This window comes from Pimephales promelas, chromosome 18 (genome assembly GCF_988280905.1).
Source record: "Pimephales promelas chromosome 18, fPimPro1.hap1.1, whole genome shotgun sequence".
NCBI classification, from domain to species: Eukaryota; Metazoa; Chordata; class Actinopteri; order Cypriniformes; family Leuciscidae; genus Pimephales; species Pimephales promelas.
The window spans coordinates 7284245-7305134 of record NC_142786.1 but is presented as its reverse complement, the minus strand read 5'-3'; the positions used below and the strand labels follow the sequence as shown (position 1 = coordinate 7305134).

The following is a 20890-nucleotide window of genomic DNA, read 5'->3' as shown; positions in this document are numbered from 1 at the left end:
TTTACCGCCACCTACCGTATAAAATGATGATCCATATATAAGGCGCTCCGGATTATAAGGAACACTGTCGTTTTTTGAGAAGATTAAAGGCTTTTAAGTGCACCTTATAGTGCGGAAAATACGCAAATTGAAAAGCTTATGTACAGCGCGCATCTTCCTCTGCTTGTAAACAGAAAGTTTTGCGCTTCCAGCTATACCAGCACATCATTTTATACGGTAGGTGGCGGTAAAACTCCTAAGCGGTGAGCAGCCGGTAACAAGAAGTAGACAAATGAGAACGTCCTCGTCTCAGTTCTCGCGCATGCGCCCATAAGGAAGTAATGGAATAGTGGAATAAAGTCGTTATTTATGTTTTTTTTTGCACAAAAAGTATTGTCGTCGCTTGATAAACTTATAATTGAGCCGCTGTAAGCACATGGAATATTTAAACCTTTTCTTTAATCACTTTATGGGCCGTCAAGAGCCAGTCCCTTAGGCAGTCTATATAGGACTGATCCAGCTCTCAGATTCAATCAAAAATATCTTTATTTGTGTTCCGAAGATGAACGAAGGTCTTACGGGGTTGGTACAGCATGGGGGTTAGTAATTAATGACTTAATTTTCATTTTTGGGTGAACTAACCCTTTAAGTGATTACTTATTCTGGTGACCTACCGGAGTCAGTTGCATCGCTTCACCGCCATCTGTAAATCCTCTTCCATGGCCTCATGGGATAGTAAAGTGTTCATCGTATCTGCACTTAAGAATCTCTCTGGAAGTAGTAGGTCATCCGGGTACTTTTTACCAACTCTTTTTATGAGTGCTGTTAATTCGGGCACACCACTGTTTTTTTCCTACTATATTATAGGGAAGTATGCGATTGGATGCAGCCAAAATTTTGGCTGCGTACAGATAGTGTTTCGCCGACATCCGCAGACCCTCCTGATAACGAAAACTATGTCACACAGTCAGTGCTTTGAAAAAATTGGCTATACTTAGGACTTAAAGGAGAACTCCGGTGAACAATGAACCTTTGGTCTAATAAAACATCAGTACATAGTCAACCGTTCTCTGAGATTTGTTTTCATGATAATCTAATGTAATCGAGACTATTTTTTAAGATGGCTCCCGTCTGTATACGCAAAGTGAACTGTCTTTATAAAGTATCTTCTTATTAAACGGTCTGTACACGTACAAAGTTCTCAATGCTTCGTTTTGCATGTATGGACCCTTATTATGTTACTGTGTTAGTGTGGGGCTATTTTGAGCCTTGTTAGTGGTATAAACTAGCGATTTCTTTTTACTTAGTTAATGTTCCCAATTCTAGCATTATACGCTAAACAGTTTTTAGAGATAAAACTCTTTACATTCGATTATCATGCAAACAAATGATTTATTAGACCAAAGCTTCATTGTTCGCCGGAGTTCTCCTTTAATGGCTGCTGAAAATTTAGCTTTGCCAACACAGTGTCACGGTCAGTTGCTGTAATGAAGCTCACGATGAAGGAGATACTCAAAATACAGCTTTAATCCAATAATCTAAATAATAACTTGGAGAATAATTTGAAGGAAACACAACCTCGAACACACTGACATCAAAAAATGCAAGACCAGGAACAGACTGGAACTGAGGGCTTAAATGCATGGGCAAACAAAAGAGCAATCGAGATATTTAACAGAATCCTCAAATCAATCAGAAACCATAGTGACAAACAGCCAAGGAACAGAGGAGAACTGAACTAATTACCGTAACAAACTGGAAAGCTAACTAGAAATACAGACATGACACACAAACAAACTCAAAACGTGACACACAGACAACATTTTCAAAAACATGTAAAAAGAGAAATAAGGTTTTACCTTTACCTCATTTCCTCTTGTCTACATGACAACTTAAGCAAAAAGCTTAACTTTTCCTAGATAGTGAGATTTTTTTTTTTCTTGAATCAAAAAGGTCTTCACGCAGCATCAACTATTATTGAGCAACAAATCTTGTTAGCAAGTTGATTTAAGATAGGTTAACTTACCCAACGCAATTGTCAGACAGTCAAAACACCATTGATGGCACATCAACATACCAACAGCTTCATAAATTCAGAACCCCAAAGTGTCCACACGTCGTGCTTTATAAATGACTACACGAATCAATGCCTCAACTTTCCCTCAAACTCAAAAAAGGAGGCGTACACCTGACACTGAGGGAGATAAATAGAGAGGAAGTGGGAGGGAGAAGGCTCATCCAGACATCAAAAAACCAACATTGGGACACCATATCATAATTTATTTATGCGCCCAACAGCTTGCCTGAAGTTACAGGAGGCTCTCTCAAAGAGTGAGTCATCCTTTTCTCACTCTCTCTTTCTCTTTCTCATTCTCCCTCCCTTTCTCCACCCTATCTCTCATTTTCAAAGCAGCGACTGACATCAAATTCACATTGAGGCTGTGACTTCCTCTCTCTTGCATATTTTATGTGTGTTTGTCCATCAAATCATCTTAACTGTATGCACCATATACTGTCAACTTTATTGTCGCATACTTTAAGGCTATGCTTGTCACATTCTGTCATGTTAATAGCATAACTATAAATAGCACTGAACATGTACTGACCTCCCAATGTTCTATAGAAGGCATGATGATGGGGGAAAATGCTCTGAACAATCCCCATAGCAAACTGCAGTACAGCCGCTGAAAATCCGATTTCTTCCCTTTACATTTGCAGTGTGAGTGCATCTGTGCTGTGCCGAAAGAGCTTTAATTCAGACAGAGAGCCAGGCTCCGGCCCGGGTCTACTGCCCTTGGCCACGATCAATAACTCCATGTTAGACCAAAGTAATTCAGCAGGGTTTTATTCACTCTGAACATTTCTTTGGCCCACGGAGAATGTGAATCACCCAGAGACCGCAGCCCTGTTACTTTGTACCTGTGCAAGGACTCTACTTGATCTATCTATCCATCCATCCATCCATCCATCCAGACATCCATACATACATAACCCTAACCTATCTATGTAGTTTTGTCCATCCATCCATCCATCCATAACCCTATATAGTTAATCTATATAGTTTAGTCTATCCATCTATCCATCTATCCATTCTATCCATCTATCCATCTATCCATCCATCCATCCATAACCCTAACCTATATAGTTAATCTATATAGTTTAGTCTATCTATCCATCCATCTATCTATCTATCTATCTATCTATCTATCTATCTATCTATCTATCTATCTATCTATCTATCTATCTATCTATCTATCTATCTATCTATCTATCTATCTATCTATCTATCTATCTATCTATCTATCTATCTATCTATCTATCTTGGGCTTAGTTATAATGCAATATAAAATAATATAATACACTCACTGGCCTCTTTATTAGGTACCCCATTTTGCCCAATTTTGCCTTCAGAGCTGGCTTAACTCTTCTTGGTTAAGATTCAACAAGGTATTGAAAACATTCTTTAGAGATTTTGGTCCATATTGACATGATATCGTCAATGAGTTGCTGCAGATTTGTCGTCTGCACATTCATGACGGGAATCTCCCGTTCCTCCACAATCCAAAGGTGCTCTATTGGTTTGAGATGTGGTGAGTGACTGTTGAGGCCATTTGTGTAGTGGATACATTGTCATGTTCAAAAGTTTCAGTTTGAGATGATCTGAGCTTTGTGACATAGCACATTATCCTGCTGGAAGTGGAAGATGGGTACACTGTGGCCATAAAGGGATGGTCGGCCTGCAATTATGTACTCTGGTTTAAATTATGCTCAATTGGTACTAAGAGGCCCAAAGTGTGCCAAGAAAAAATCCTCCACACCATTACACCACCAGCAGCCTGAACCGTTGAAAGGCAGGATGAATCCATGGATCCACAACTTTTATGTTGTTTACGCCAAATTCTGACCCTACCATTTGAACATCACAAGAGAAATCAAGACTTTTCAGACCAGGTAACGTTTTTACAATCTTCTTGTCCAATTTTGGTGAGTGTGTGCGAATTGTAGCCTCAGTTTGCTGTTCTTAGCTGACAGGAGTGGCACCTGGTGTGTTCTTCTGCTATTGTAGCACATCTGCTTCATTGTTCGACGTATTGTGCATTTAGAGATGCTCTTTTGTAGATCTCAGTTGTAATGACTGGTTGCTGAGTTACTGTTGCCTTTCTATCAGCTCGAACCAGTCTGGTCATTCTCCTCTGACCTCTGGCATCAACCATGCATTTTTGCCAACAGACCTACCACTCAATGGATATTTTCTCATTTTCATAACGTTCTCTAGAGATGGTTTAAAAAAATGTGTGAAAATCCTAGTAGATCAACAGTTTCTGAAATACTCAGACCCAGTGTTGTGCAAGTTACTTCCAAACTGTAATACATTAGGTATTACTTGTTACTGTTATTTAAAAGTAATTCATTACCTTACAATATTACTGTCTCAGAATTGTAATGCGTTACATAGTTCATGTATTACTTTTGAGTTACTTTCACCAAAATAACTACAGAAGTAGAACTTAACTTTGTGGCTGTAACTACATTCATGCGTGACAAAAAAATAGGAGGCAAAATATATTTTTTGTAATTCTGTTAATTACACTGCGCAAATCGGATGAGGAAGGGTTAGCTCTCCAGTCTCCATAGAACTCCATAGAACTCTCCATAGAACATTTGTTTTTTCCTCATAAATGCGAACACGAAAACTAAAATAGTTTTCGTGTTCGCATTTATGAGGAAAAAACAAATTTACAGACACGACCGCTCTGAACTGGCACTAAAAGACTGCTTTAAAACTTTCACATAGTCTGTTGCCTTTAAGAAGTAAAAGCAGACAATAGCCTATTAGATAAGGCGCGGGGGCGTGCTGGTGCGCGTCTCATAAATAGCCAATAGGCTATATCGAAACTCAGCGTATAAGTATAGCCTACTCCACAGACCTGAAAAATATATCTATACTGAAATGTTTACTTGTAAACAGAACAATTCAAAATGAAAGAAAACAGACTGCTCTCCGCTTATGAAATGAAATGTGCATTTCGCATTCACTAGCCTACTGCGAAGATCGCGAGTCAGCATCGTCAACTTCATCTTTATTACTAAACAATTCAAGTCTCCTTGCTATAGGCATATTTGACATATTCATAATCTCTGCTTTTTCAGCTTTTAGGTGCTTTATTATCGCCACCCTTACTACATGAACACGTCACCACCGCATCAAAAACATGATTGCGTGAGGAAAACATGACAGATACCACGTATATACACAGCCTAACTGTTTAGAAAGAAAACACAGAACGAATAGCCTAATGTGCATAGCCTACGTCCATCTCACGAATGTGGTCTTCTTCATGCCATGCTCACCCATTAGGCGCTTTTCCACTGGCCAGCCCGAACACAGAGGCCGAAATCATGCCTCACCGCACTCCTGTAGAAAATAAATCGCTATACAAATATATCAGCCTTTATTTACAAACTTGGACACCACACGTGACTATTGACTGACCACGAACAGGTAACTTAGCCTACTTACATTTTCCATTCTCACAATCTTGCTGTATTTTTTATTTTATTTTTACAATTAAAACTAAAAGTCAAGCCTCACTGTAATACAACTGTAATACAAGCCTCACTGAACATGTAACGAGTAAAATATTACTGAAAATTGATTAGTAATGCCTTACACTACTGCGTTACAGCAAAAAGTAATATGTTACTGTAATGTATTACTTTTGTAATGCGTTACTCCCAACACTGCTCAGACCACCCTGTCTGGTACCAACAACTGTGCTGCCTTCAAAAACGCATAAATGACCTTCCTTCTCCATTCTAATGCTCAGTCTTGACTATTTCTTGTTGTGTTACTGTAATGAGCAATTGCACAGGTGGTGAGTATAGTAATATAATATAATATAAAAACAATGGGAGTAAAATGGCTGAATCTGTGAGCAAATTTTTAACATCAGACTAAAAAGTATTATTTTAATATATCTGACCTACTAATGTTATTTATACTTGAGTTGTTTGGAATACTTGTACATACACTCAAGGATTATTAGGAACACCTAATTTCTCATTAATGCAATTATCTAATCAACCAATCACATGGCAGTTGCTTCAATGCATTTAGGGGTGTGGTCCTGGTCAAGACAATCTCCTGAACTCCAAATTGAATGTCAGAATGGGAAAGAAAGGTGATTTAAGCAATTTAGAGCGTGGCATGGTCGTTGGTGGCAGATGGGCCGGTCTGAGTATTTCACAATCTGCTCAGTTACTGGGATTTTCACGCACAACCATTTCTAGGGTTTACAAAGAATGGTGTGAAAAGGGAAAAACATCCAGTATGCGGCAGTCCTGTGGACGAAAATGCCTTGTTGATGCGAGAGGTCAGAGGAGAATGGGCCGACTGATTCAAGCTGATAGAAGAGTAACTGACTGAAATAAACACTTGTTATAACCGAGGTATGCAGCAAAGCATTTGTGAACCCACAACACGCACAACCTTGAGGCGGATGGGCTACAACAGCAGAAAACCCCACCGGGTATCACTCATCTCCACTACAAATAAGAAAAAGAGGCTACAATTTGCAAGAGCTAACCAAAATTGGACAGTTGAAGACTGGAAAAATGTTGCCTGGTCTGACGAGTCTTGATTTCTGTTGAGACATTCAGATGGTAGATTTAAAATTTGGCATAAACAGAATGAGAACATGGATCCATCATGCCTTGTTACCACTGTGCAGGCTAGTGGTGGTGGTGGGGGATGTTTTCTTGGCACACTTTAGACCCCTTAGTGCCAATTGGGCATCGTTTAAACATACCCATCCTCTGATGGCTACTTCCAGCAGGATAATGCACCAAGTCACAAAGCTTGAATCATTTCAAATTGGTTTCTTGAACATGACAATGAGTTCACTGTACTAAAATGGCCCCCACAGTCACCAGATCTCAACCCAATAGAGGATCGTTGGGATGAGGTGGAATGGGAGCTTTGTGCCCTGGATGTGCATCCCACAAATCTCCATCAACTGCAAGATGCTATCCTATCAATATGGGCCAACATTTCTAAAGAATGCTTTCAGCACCTTGTTGAATCAATGCCACATAGAATTAAGGCAGTTCTGAAGGTGAAAGGGGGTCAAACACAGTATTAGTATAGTGTTCCTAATCCTTTAGGTGAGTGTATATAGCAGCACATTTCACAATTCAGCTCATGATCAACTTGTAGATCTGCCAACTCAAGAGGAAAAAAACATTCACAATGTAAAGTATTTCTCGTAACCAATGTTTCGTGTCCCCTGATGGTCTCAAGAAGTAATACCGGTGGAAATAAAGTCAAATAATATGATGGCATGCTACCATGAGTGCCAGGGGCATTGTGAATACTACTCTGTCTAGGAAAGAGTGCTTGTCTTCTCCCTTCTTAATTTGCTCAAGGGAGCATAAATGCTTATTAGCATTGCCACAGTAATTTCTCCTTCAGGGAGACCACTGACAACACCCGCTAAACAGAGTCTTCCCTTAATACTTTATATGATACGTGGGTGTTAGAAAAGCAAAATTATACCACCAGTCACAGCTAGAAGAAACTTTGTGAGCTGCTTTATCTGAACCGACATTTATTCTGCGCCTGCTAAAGTGCTTTTAAAAATGGAAAGTGGGGGAGAGCGGGGTTGGTTGACACACTTTTCACTCTCTGTCATATTTCTCAGCCATGCTATATGTTAAAATAGTCTAACCAGTAACAACTGAAAGGTTAAGATCTCAGCTACTCAACAGATATATTTAATGTTAATAAATTATTCCTAAAAATGTCTTATTCATCATTAAAGTGATGTTGTGCACCTGTGCCAACCAGCCCCACTATGGGGGTTAGTTGGCACATGCAATGGGGTTGGTTGGCACAGATGCAATAGTTACAAAGAATGAGGTGACAAATATAAAAAGAACTTGACCATTTAATTCAAACCAGATGCAGAATAACATTCAACAGCATTTCTGCCGATTTTTAACCAAACCAAAAACAAATACAGTTTGTAAAGTATACGGGTGCTGGTCGTATAATTAGAATTTCATCAAAAAGTTTATTTATTTCAGTAATTCCATTCAAAAAATTACATTTGAATATTATATTCATTCATTACACACAGACTGATATATTTCAAGTGTTCATTCCTTTTAATTTTGATGATTATAACTGACAACTAATGAAACCCCCAAAATCAGTATCTCAGAATATTTGAATATTGTGAAAAGGTTCAATATTGAAGACACCTGGTGCCACTCTAATCAGCAAATTAACTCAAAACACCTGCAAAGGCCTCTAAATGGTCTCTCTCAGTCTAGTTCTGTAGCCTACACCAGACCCAACAATGCAGAAGAGCTGAAGGCCACTATCAGAGCAACCGGGGCTCTCATAACACCTGTGCAGTGCCACAGACTGATTGACTCCACGCCACATTGCTGCAGTAATTCAGGCAATAGGAGCCCAAACTAAGTATTGAGTGCTGTACATGCTGAACCTTTTCATGTTGATACTTTTCAGTTGGCCAACATTTCTAAATATCTTCTTTTTTTTTTTTTTTTTTTGTATTGGTCTCAATAATATTCTAATTTTCTGGGATACTGAATTTGGGATTGGGAAATAAAAATTGAAATATATCAGTCTGTGTGTAATGAATGCATATAATATCCAAGTTTCACTTTTTGAATGGAATTACTGAAATAAATCAACTTTTTGATGATATTCTAGCCTAATTATATGACCACCACCTATATTTATAAATATACAACATATAATAGTATTATTATAATATATATATATATATTTATATATATTTATATGTATATATGTTATGTTTTAACATATGTAAAATGCATAAATTAATACATTTATAACCAATTGGCTATAATGACACATGTGCCAACCAACCCCCAAATCAGTGTGTCAACCAACCCCACCCATATTAGGACACACCTCTTTACTGAAATTATGTTAGCCACCTAGCATCACTCATCAGAGACTTTTAAATTTCATATCAAAATATAGCTGAATCCTATCTATATCAACTGGAATCCTTACATTTTATATTATCTCTATCCATCATAGTTCTAAAATGTATTTAGTGGGGAGAAGGTTTTTTTTGTTTTAACACAGTAAAATAGAAAAGTTATCCTCACCTGAACAGTTAGTGAAAGTTCAATGATTTTAGTAAATGGGTGTGTTCGGGTCAAGAGGGCAGTCATTTTAATGTCAGATTTTTGTGGCAGCACCCTCTGGTGTACTAGAATTGAACCGTGTGCCAACCAACCCCTCGACCCAACCAGCCCCGCTCTCCCCCTGCTTTAAGAAAAGAAAAAGCAAAAAGAAATCAGCATGCAAATAACGGCTTTTAAATTGTACTTTGCAAGTGATAATCTCGCCAGATCTTAATTACGGTTCATCTACTGCTATTTCAAAAAATAATGATTCAGCAGCAGCTGATTCGCAGTGGCATGCTTACCAGACAAAGTCTTGAATATACAGTATATGCGAATACAAGGCCAAGCAATTTGAAAATAAAGAGCAAGCCTGTTTAGACATGCATCTCGATTGGGAAAGCAGCAGAAATGATGTTCTTTTGGCAGTCCTGTGAGGTGACGTATTGTGCCAGCCCTTGCTTAAATGAGATTGAGTATCCTCTCCATACTGCACAACACAATCTCAAATCACAACTGCTGTACTGTAGTCTTGCTGTCAGATTCACTTCTGTTATGTGTTTATTGGGATAATGACTGTACTGGGAGAATCTGGCTATATAACCACCACACTCCCTGGAGCTCAATCTCCAGGTTTTCTTGCTAAACAGTTCGTAGACTATTGACCATTGCCCTCTTCTGGTGAAAACTACACACTGCATGCCATGAAAATCCATTTTAAGGCCAATAGGGACTATCATGCTACAATCTGGCCCTATGGGGGACCCATTAGAGTAATGTGTGACATAAAAATGTCCTGAACCCAGTAAATTTTTCGACACTTTTGATATACGCTATAGCTCGGGCTGTGTTCAGATTGGAATATAGAATACTGCTTAGTTAGTGCATACTGTGCAATGTAAACTGTATACTGCATCTATTTTTTTAGCCTACAATGTGATACTATTTTACTGTATAGCAGTATGCTAAATGTTGTCACATGACCATATAGTTGGGAAATATGAGGAAAGATGCTGCCCTTAACGACAATGTGAAAGTACTTCGAAATTGTAACATGTTTAAAATGTTACAAAATTTGAGATGGCCCCTGGCCTGAATAATTGAACAATGACAGAAAAAGCAGCAGTAAAATAGATGAATCTGAATGGTAAATGTGTTCTTATGGGCATAATTATTTAATTGCCCATATTTTAATTGAAGAATACAATATATCATAATAGAGCTAGTTGAGTAGTTAAATTAAACTGACTGATTTCACTCAACTAGACTATAGGTTTTAATTAATAGCAAATGAATGTGATCTAACTCATGCAATTGTTGAATAATAATAACCCCAAGAATTATAATAAATATTAGATAAAACAATAATAACAATAGAAACATGCCACTCTGTGCCTTCAATTCGGAGTCGAGACATGCGTCTATTTTATTTATGTTTTTATTATTTCTCTTCAAAAACAAAAAAACTTTGGTAACACTTTACTTGAAGGGGTGTGCAAAAGACTAACATGACACCTTCATAATCATGACATGACATAGGTTATGAATATGAAGGAAGTTTTATGCATGTTTGTGACAACTGTCATTAAGCGACATTCGCTCAGTTGTGACATTTTTAATGCAAATATGACATAGTTTGAGATGTCTTTGTTATGTACACCTTGACATAAACCAATACATCATAACCTGTCAATATCTTTGTCATGAAAACTTGACATTACTAGACAACACAACCTGTCATAAACATGACATTGAAGATTGATTATCAACCTTAAGAAACCACCTAGCTTTATTGGTTAAAATTACATTAAACTGTCATGTGGTTGGTTTTGACATTGGCTGTCATGAAGCCATAACATTTTAATGACAAATTCAATTAGTACCACTGTAGTTGAGGTCACGAAAAAATATTCATGACACAGTTCATTTTGTTCTGCGACAAGTTTGGGGTGTGAAAATGTAACGTTGATGTCTCTACAATAAGCAATAACAGACCAGTGTGTCAAACTCTTGGACGTCTATGCCACAAACTTTATATAGCCCACTTCACACAGTTTTGAAAATACAGCGTTTTGTTGATCATGATAGGCACTCATTATCGCTGTTGTAAATACTACGGCTTTCTTCTTCCATGAGGGTTTTTGGCGTCACGGCATCTTTGTTTCCAGGCTGATTGTTAAAAAATGGGTCACACGCACGTGTCCCGGAAAATCCTGTGGAATTCAACCAATCAGAAGATGACTTTGAAACTCCTGAAGTGTTTTCAATTTTGTATATGCATCATACATTCAGCCAACGATCCTTGGGCATGACATCTGAAGCTGAGACTAGTGGTTGACCTCTGTTCCAACTTTTTTTGGAGTATGTTGCAGCCATCAAAATCAAAATTTGTTCATATTTACAAAATTTTGTTGGTCAGTGAAACCATTAGAAATCTTTCCTTTGTGCTTTTTTTCAGTTAGCCTAAATATAGGTTAAAGAGAATGAACAAATCACAGATTCTTGATTTTATTGCATTGTAGCCTATGTCCCAACCTCATTCTGGAACTAGGGTTGTAGCCTAGATTTTAGTAGGCTAACACAGTCTCTGACTAAATCTCACAAATGTTGATATTCAGATGAAATTGAGCATAGTCTTTTATCAAATCAAAGGGTTAGTCCTATCTCATAGCCTAAAAAAAATCTAAATGAAAAAAAAAAATCTAAATCTATTTCTAGTACAGGCCTATTTGCCATAGATAACATATCTCTGAACATAAAGAGGAGTTTTGTCATTCTGTTTCAACCTACTTTCAAGTAGATGAAAGGGGTCTACTACAGACACCCCTAAACATTAGCCCCCAGCCCCCCAACCAGATTTTCCATAGACTTCCGGTAATACCGGAAGAACCTTTGTTTGTGTATGTCAAGATGGCGGCTGGAATGTATCTGGAGCACTATTTGGACAGTAAGACTATCGTCTTTGTTTCGACATTCATCCCCATAAATAAACATATTTCGTGTTCGCAGTGTCCAGCATGTCTGCACGTTTCATATACATATACTATTTGCAAAAAAGAGCGCGCAACGACACAAAACAGCGCTATTTAGACAGGAACGTTTACGGCTATTTGGTTCTGAAGCTAACGGGCTAACGGTTTTAAACAGTGTTATGATGTGAATTTTGGTTTTGTACATTTGTTTGGTGGGTGCTGTGCCGATAAATGTGACAACGTTACTGCTGTTAAAACGTTTAAATGATGTAAATGACGTTAAATACCTGGGAACATTAAAGCTCAGTGTCAAGCATTAAATGCAGTGTTCCAGCACAATCGAGTTCGCTACTCGCAACATGACAGATAGAGATCGTTTACTGTTGTGCTAGGACCTTATGGACATATTGCCTGCTATTTGTGTAGAAGATTCATATGTCACTTGATTTGTTTAGGCATAGAAAATTTGCCCTTTGAACTGCAGAGGAACTTCCAGCTGATGCGAGATCTGGACCAGAGGACAGAGGGTGAGTCTACACTGTAGACCTGCCTCTAAATCAATACAGTAATATAGAAAAATATCTTTATATCAATATTACATGTTTTTATTGCGTGACTTAATATGTGGAATAGTACATCTCTTCTAAAGTGGTCATTTTAGTGTCCGTTCCTCATCTAACATGTAGCCTACTTATTACAGTACTTGAAGTAAATTACATAATTCCATAACAGAAAATTGCATTATTTTAAGCAACTTAACCAAACCTAAATGCACATTGTTTGTTAATATTACTCTGTACTTATTTTTATAATTACTGTGAAACCATTTGAAACATTACACTGTAATAGGGGCATCTTCTAATAAAGTTACATTTCTTCTTTCTGTAGATCTAAAAGGACAGATTGATTCTCTGGCTCGTGAATACACAGCTAACGCTCGGACATTGTCCTCCGAACAGAAGCTCTCCCTGTTAAGACAAATCCAGCAGTCTTATGGGAAGTGCAAGGAGTTTGGCGATGACAAGGTCCAGCTTGCGATGCAAACCTATGAGATGGTTAGTGTGAATTTAGCTCATTGCTAATGAACTGTTATTTCAAGTGCAAAGTTCATGTTATAAACGTTATTTTAAATTATGATAATATTTCACAATATTTAGATCAAATAAAAGCAGCCTTGGTGAGCATAAGAGACTACTATCAAAAACATTAAAAAGATGGTATCAACACAAACTTTTCAATGATAGTGAATATTATATGTATTGTAAAATGTATCTAATGTACATTTAGTTGCTTTATAACTCCATATGGTGGATCACACTTTATTTATTCTATGCTTTTAGGTGGACAAGCATATCCGAAGGTTGGATACAGACCTGGCTCGCTTTGAGGCTGACCTCAAGGAGAAACAGATAGAAAGCACCGATTATGACTCTACCTCTAGCAAGGGCAACAAGAGTGAGTGCAACATAGGTACTTATGTCTATTAGTGCTGTTCTAACACATGCACATCTCATACTTGAATTTCATGCATCAACAGTGTTTCTGATGGTTTATTTTTTGAAGGCGATCATCGAGGACCCAAGAAGAAGGAGGTGACTCGCACTAGGTCAAAGGTGAAGAACTCTGATGATGATTGCAGCTCCAAGAGCGGACAGAAGAAGGTCAAACTCACACAAGGGTGAGAATCACATACATTTTTTTTACGATATTTCTGTTTTTATAGGTAAAGTGTGTCGTTTTTGTGCCACTTGTGACATCAAACAGAATTGTAGAAACATTCTTTTTTAAACTGGTTTGTATTTTTAATTAAATATTTCTGCTTTGTACACTTAGTATATAAATACTACCATTCAAATGTTTTGTTTTGTTCTGTTTTTTTTTTTTAAAGGAATTAATACTTTTAAGGACAGTTAAATTGATCAAAAGTGACAGTAAAGCCTTTAACAGATTTCGTTTTCAAATAAATGCACTTCCTTAGAACTTTTATTTGTCGGAGAATCACTGTTTCCATCAAAATATTAAGCTACACAATTAATGTCTTCAACAATGACAATAAGAAATGTTTCTTGAGCACCATATCAGCATATTATAATTGTTTCTGAAGGATCATGTGTCACTAATGACTGGAGTAATGATACTGAAAGTTCAGCTTTGCATCACAGAAATAAATGACCAGTTAGAGTTAAAACAGTTGTAATAATATTTCAAAATATGACTGTTTTTACTGCATTTTTGGGTTTCAAATAAATGCAGCCTTGGTGAGCATAAGAGACTTCTTTTAAAAACTTTTTTTTTTTTTAAATCTTACAGACCCCAAACTTTTGAATGGTAGTGTATGTGCCACAGACAGGATATATTTTAATAGAGATTTGTTTAGACTGTAAGTCATAGACTGTGATGTTGAATGGATCAAACGAGAGGGGAGCTGGAGCCTCCCAACATGTACATAAATATCTAAGAAGTTGTTTTAAAATACATTTTTAATGTTTAGAAATACCAAAGCGTTAGCAGTTTGCCCTACAGCCTGGTAAGCAGCATTTACTTTTGCCTTTCTAACTGTTTCTGTCAGTGTAAAAGGGGGGGAAATAATAAAATTGGATTAAGATGGAACTCCGATTTACTAGTTCCTTTTAAATTCCAGCTCTGAGTTTTCAACCCCGGCTGTGAACTTTGGGAACGTGCACCCCTCGGATGTGTTGGACATGCCAGTGGACCCCAACGAGCCCACCTATTGTCTCTGCCACCAGGTTTCATACGGAGAGATGATTGGCTGTGACAATACAGACGTGAGTTTCCTTCCTCATGCACTGTGACAGAGGCCAACACGCTCACAGCCACACATATCTTTTTGCTTACATATAGATATTTATTCTAAATTATTTTTTTAAATATTTATTTCCCCATTAAGAGTTAAAATGGAGATACCTAGTCATGTACCAGGGCTCCAGACTGCGCAAAAATATGATTATATTGATCTTTATAATATTATGTTATATTGTTGCTCAGAACACTATCGGAGTATCGGCAACAAGATAAATTTACACGTTATGATTTAAAAAGTGGCATGTAATGCCTTTTCTTACCTGCGTATTCTCTGATGAGTAGCCTATCACATCTTTTGTTGTATTGACATAACAAATGAGATGATTCGTATCAATGTTTCAGTGGGAATAAAACACTGAGTTTGATGGCCAAAATACGCACGAGGAAAGCGAGTATCAGCTTCAGCAATTCTTATTCTCAAGATATTTTAGTCTATGCTGTTTTCTGTAGCGCACGTACCATCCAATAATCACACTAAGCTTCATGGTTTGTTACTTTTAATATGTTTGCCACTTTTAATAAACAATATCTCAGTTTTTAAATTCTTAAATTTAAATTTTTAAATTAATGTGCCGTGACTGTAGCACCTCAAGCGGGGCATGAACCGATCATCTCTTCTTTACTTCTAGTTATACAATAAACATTTATAAACACAAAAGCACGAAATCAACATGAATAAACATCAGAAGGTGTGTTGAACGACACAGTACAACTTGTTGTATAAAAACATTACAACAAATGTGTCATGCAATAGCTCAGTGTTTCAACCATGAAAAGATGTCAATAAAATCTCTGTAAGAACAATATGTCACATAACTTACTTTACATTAGCCTTTAAATGTGCATAAACTCATTAGTCATTAAATGCATGCACCTCACCTCGCCTATTTGAATGTGAAAAGCACCAAATTTACATCTCAGATATTACTATTAAAGAGAAATAGACTGGGTGTGTGCAAGAAATACTGTATGAAAACTCTTATGCATTGAGAAGGAGGCCAAACTACACTCAATGGCCAAGTGATGCTAATTATTGTCCCTGAAACTGGATCAGATTCTGTGTAAAGAACAACTATTTATGACTGTATATAGTTCTCAAGTTGGAAAAGCCGTTGCAAACGTGACAAAATGACTGAAATTAAATTGTTTAAATATTAAAGCATGTTTATTCTTATGTTCCACTTTTTTTTTACTTTTAGGAGCCAATGGCTCATTAATAGATTTTTTTTTTTTTGTCTGGAGCCCTGTAGTGTGTCCTGAACTTCATTCCAATGATCTGTGCAAATTGCGAACTGTTCAAAGGGCTTTAAACGATTCCAGACAATGAATAAGGTTCTTATCAAGCGAAACGATCGCTCATTAAAAAAAAAAAATAACAAAGTTTGTTTTATAAGCTCAAATGGTCGCCTTGCTCTGTTCTGTGATGCGCGTTCGTGACTCACCTGTTCAAACTCGTTAATCAAAATCAACGAATCTTTTTCCGAGTCATTTGGTTTATTCAAAGATTAGTTCATTTTGATGAGTAAATTTGAAAATTTGGGTGAGTAAATTATCAGCAAAAGTTTTTTTTTTTAAAGTGAACTACTCCTTTAAATATGTGTGTCTCTTTCTTTAGTGTTCTATCGAGTGGTTCCACTTTGCCTGTGTGGGTCTGACCACCAAGCCCAGGGGGAAATGGTTAGTAGTCATGCGATTTTTGCCCTTGAAACTGATGCAATTCAATTTTGCCGTACATTAGTGTAGAAATAGACATTTTAGTCTGAAGTAACTCACAGAATAAAACAATATTGAATAGCGGTTTTAGTGAATATTAGTGCTGTCAAATCGATTAATCGATTCTAAAATAAAAGTTTGTGTTTATATAGCCTAATATATGTGTATATATATATTATTATATGTATATTTTGTGTACACACACACATATATTCCATTAACTTTCATTTTAGAATCGATTAATCGCGATTAATCAATTTGACAGCACTAGTGAATACATTGGTAAATTTCAACTTTTACCTCATTTTTCTTCTTCATTAGGTACTGCCCAAGATGTTCACAGGAACGGAAGAAAAAATGAACATGCAAAACAAAAGAATTCACAGAGAGGGAGGTAGAGGCAGATGCAAGGGTTGAAAGTGTTTTTAAGGCCCTCCATAGACACTAATATAGATCCAATCTCTGCTTAATCTGGTGCTTGTCATCCTCTTTTCCTTCTTCACATCCCTCTCTCTCTCTCAGCCAGACAGTAAGAAGGGATGACGGGTGAAGATGAAGGAGGCGTAGGTTTTAATTTATGTATTCAATAATGAAGATGACTTTTGTTATAGAGTATTTTGGATTTTGTTTTGGTTCTTATATTTTCGGTTTGTTTATTTGAATTGTTTTTTTAAAGCTACTTTTAAACACATGAACTCGACAGTCAGGGAGCGTATCAACACTTGATCCCTCAGTTCTTTTTGACGGTTTTAACTCCAGACTGGATAATTGCTGTCAGTATCCTTCTCAGATGGTTTCTAATATGGGATCATTTCCTACTAGTCTCAGTTTTTGCCTTTTAAAAAGTGGAACAGGTCCCAGAACGGGCTTGAAACCGATCCCTTACCTAACTTATTTTCTCCTTTCGATATTCACAAAAGGGCAAGAGTTTATATGACAAAAAAAATTAAATAAATTAAAATAAATAGCTGCTCACTGGGATCATTTAACTTGACTTTTACTCACACTCAGTACAGATTCTTTCCTCTATTGTGTCTTTGTCTTACATTCACAAATCCTGCACTTGAAGACCAACTCTTCTCTTCAGGTCCATTCCACAACTGTAGGTTTCAATGCAGACATTTCTTGGTGCTTTTGGTCACACACTACTTCGATCGGATTAACTCGGTCGTATTCCAGACTGTTGAAAAGCATTAACACAGCATGTAATGTTCAATTGAACACCTGGTCATTAAATGCGTTTTTTTTTTTTTTTTTTGTAACCTATGAATTAACTCTAGTATTGCTGCGAGTTTAGCGGCTGGGTTCTTTGCGACTGGATTTTGGTGCTTATGAATATATTAAAGATGATGTGTTTGGTTTGGTTAAATGCGTGAAGTACACAGTACAGCTTACAATGGTTCTCAGTCGTTGTGTCGACGTTGTTAAAGCAGTATGATACTTTTTGCGAGACGTCAGAATCAAATGTGCCGATATATCGACTTTACGTAAGATTTGGTTGTTTTAATAAAGCAATTACAGGTGTGTCAGACAATGCAAACACTTTCAAAACCTGGTGCTACACTGTGTGCTTTGCCGGTTCTATTATATTGTCTGGTGTACGATGAAGGGTTTGTGTCATGTGTTTATTGCCTTTGTGACGTTGCTTTGTGATTTGATTGTTCCTGATATTCTAGAGTACTGTACTAATGTCAGATAATGGGTCTGGTGTCTTCCATGCTGAATGAACAATGCCTGATTCTGAAAGCGTCATTGTGTCTGTTGGTCGTTATTTCATTCTTTCTGGCTTTTTTTTTATGTTATGGTCAGAAAAGTGTCATGACCGTAGTGTAAAATATTTCAAGTAAACTCACCATTTAATAAGCTAATTTAAATATATAATAATATAATTTAACAATATTTTTGTATGTACATTTTGGGGTCAGTAAGATTGTTTAATTTTTTTAATACGTTTCGAGACTATTTGATGGAAAATACCATAAAAACAGTAATATTGTGAAATATTACAACAATTTAAAATATCTTTTTTTAGTATATTTTAAAATTTAATTTATTCATCTGATAGCAAAGCAAAATTTTCAGCATAATTACTCCAGTCTTCAGCATCACATGATCCTTTAGAAATCATTTTCACATACTGATTTGGTGTTAAGTAACAACATTTCCTATTATTATCAATGTTGAAAACATTTGTGCTGCTTAACATTTTTGTGGAAACTGAGATACATAGGTTCTTTAATAAATAGAAAGATTATTAAAAGAACAGCATATTTTTTTTAAATATAAATCTTTTGGAACATAAACGTTCAGTGTCATTTTTGTTCAAGTTATTCATTTCTTTTAAAGTAAAAACGACAGTACATTTAAAGGGTTAGATAGAATATGGTGGCATAGCCTCTGAAATATCTAGAGACATTGTACAGTAAATGTAAGTCCACGATAGTGTAATACTGCATTGCAATTCTCATACAAACCGCTAGATGCTTCCTATGACTTGTAAGAGATCCACGTTGTGCAATGCTGCAGTGATGCTTGTGGTCCTGGTGCTGCTAAAGTGCCTCTAAAGACTTAAGACCTTATTGTAAATCGTTTTGTTAACACAATTACTGAAAGTAAAACAAATATAATACAAAATTTGGAAATGCATTGCATAAAGAGCTAATGCAACTTTAATGGGTGCGGCTGCCTGCAGAGAGCGTCAGCTGTTGTTGCCGCCTAGTGACACTCAAGGGGGATTGCATTGTTATTATTAACTGCTACACATAGCCTAATATTTGGCCATTATTTGAACTAGAACTAACTAAATGAATTTCTGCATGTACACAGTTAAAATGGTGTAGGTTTCAGAAAGTCTTTAAAAACGTTCACTGACTCCATGCATATTAGACACGCTGAACTTCCGTAAGGAAATGTGCTGGACATAAAAACAAAAAAACAGCAGTGCCAGTGCATTTCTTATTCATTGTGCTTTGGGGATGAGCAATATGCCAGACAGGCTTTGGGCAAAGTCATGCAGAGCTCAATGAGTATATGTGGACATAAATAAATAATATGCAAATGGAAATTAATGGAAGAACTTTCTTCAGAAGAAAATTTATGATGTGCTCCAGCTAACAAAAGTATGGAATAGTTATGTTTTTTTTTTTTTTAAGTCTTTTTTATCCTCACCAAGGCATTTATATCATGAAAACTATGTAGAAAGAAAGAAATCATTAAAGTATTAAAATGAATCAAAAGTGACAGTAAAGAAATTTATAATGTTACAAAAAGATTGTTATTCAAATAAATGTTTTCATTGAACTTTCTATTCATCAAAAAATCCCGTAAAAATATTATCAAGGTTTCCAAAAATATATAACGCATCAAAAACCTAACTAATAGTAAGAACCAGCATTAATAACTGAGCACTAAAAAAGTAACCGATCATAACTGAGCAGCAAATCTGCATATTAAAATGATTTCTGAAGGATCATGTGACACTAATAATATAATGATGCTAAAAATTCAGCTTTGCCATCATAGGAATACATTAAAACATAGGCCTATATATGTATTAAAATAGAAAACAGTCATAATTTTATTTCACAATGTTACTGTTTTGACTGTATTTTATCAAATAAATGCAGCTTTGGTGAGCATAAAAGACTTAAAATCTTAATTATTCCAAAAATGTTGACCAGCATATAGCCTATACTGTAAATAGACAGGCCCATCACATCCACTGAGTCATGCTGGAGTGACTGGAAAAGTGGAAAAATTGATCAGTTGACTTAACTTAAAAAAAAGGGGGGGCATTGAGTTAAAATTATTTAGTAATATTCATAATTTAAAAAATTAAGATATGTGAACTTGACAATTTGGTTTTACTACTTAATAATATTAAGGCAACAGTTTTCCTCACTTTTTGTAAGTTAAGTCAACTGATCACTGAACTCATTCATGTACACTGCAAGCTCACCCTCATTATCATATCCATCTTGAGGATGATACACAAAATTTTAGTTTTAACAGCTTAATATATTTGGTGTGTTTGTCCTATGGCCTCTGTGAAAATTAACCATTGAAGAAAATTTTTCACAATATATGTATCACATTAATCATTTGAGCAACTTAGTCAAATGGCATTAAACAGGTATCATACATGTCTATTGGGGGTGCAGTTTACAATGAAGTCCTCTGTTTGTGCTTTTCTGAGTCCTGCTTGTCCTATAAAATTC

At 36.3% G+C, this 20890-nt stretch overlaps 1 protein-coding gene across 5 annotated transcripts in view; it reads left to right on the top strand.

Moving 5' to 3' along the window:
* The window catches only part of ing4 (inhibitor of growth family, member 4), a 28477-nt gene extending 10849 nt beyond the window's left edge, over positions 1-17628 (top strand). The window contains exons 1-9 of one of the 5 annotated variants that reach the window (XM_039652717.2): positions 11993-12112; positions 12593-12664; positions 13026-13192; positions 13478-13592; positions 13701-13815; positions 14629-14664; positions 14779-14923; positions 16576-16637; positions 16995-17628. In XM_039652717.2, the coding sequence (XP_039508651.1) occupies positions 12076-12112; positions 12593-12664; positions 13026-13192; positions 13478-13592; positions 13701-13815; positions 14629-14664; positions 14779-14923; positions 16576-16637; positions 16995-17034 (789 nt within the window). In that variant the 5' untranslated portion in view covers positions 11993-12075 and the 3' untranslated portion in view covers positions 17035-17628. Of the gene's footprint in view, positions 1-11992; positions 12113-12592; positions 12665-13025; positions 13193-13477; positions 13608-13700; positions 13816-14628; positions 14665-14778; positions 14924-16575; positions 16638-16994 lie in introns of those variants that run through there. The other 4 variants (XM_039652716.2, XM_089123143.1, XM_039652719.2 and 1 more) reach the window with 4 other exon arrangements.
* Positions 17629-20890: the final 3262 nt, after the last annotated feature.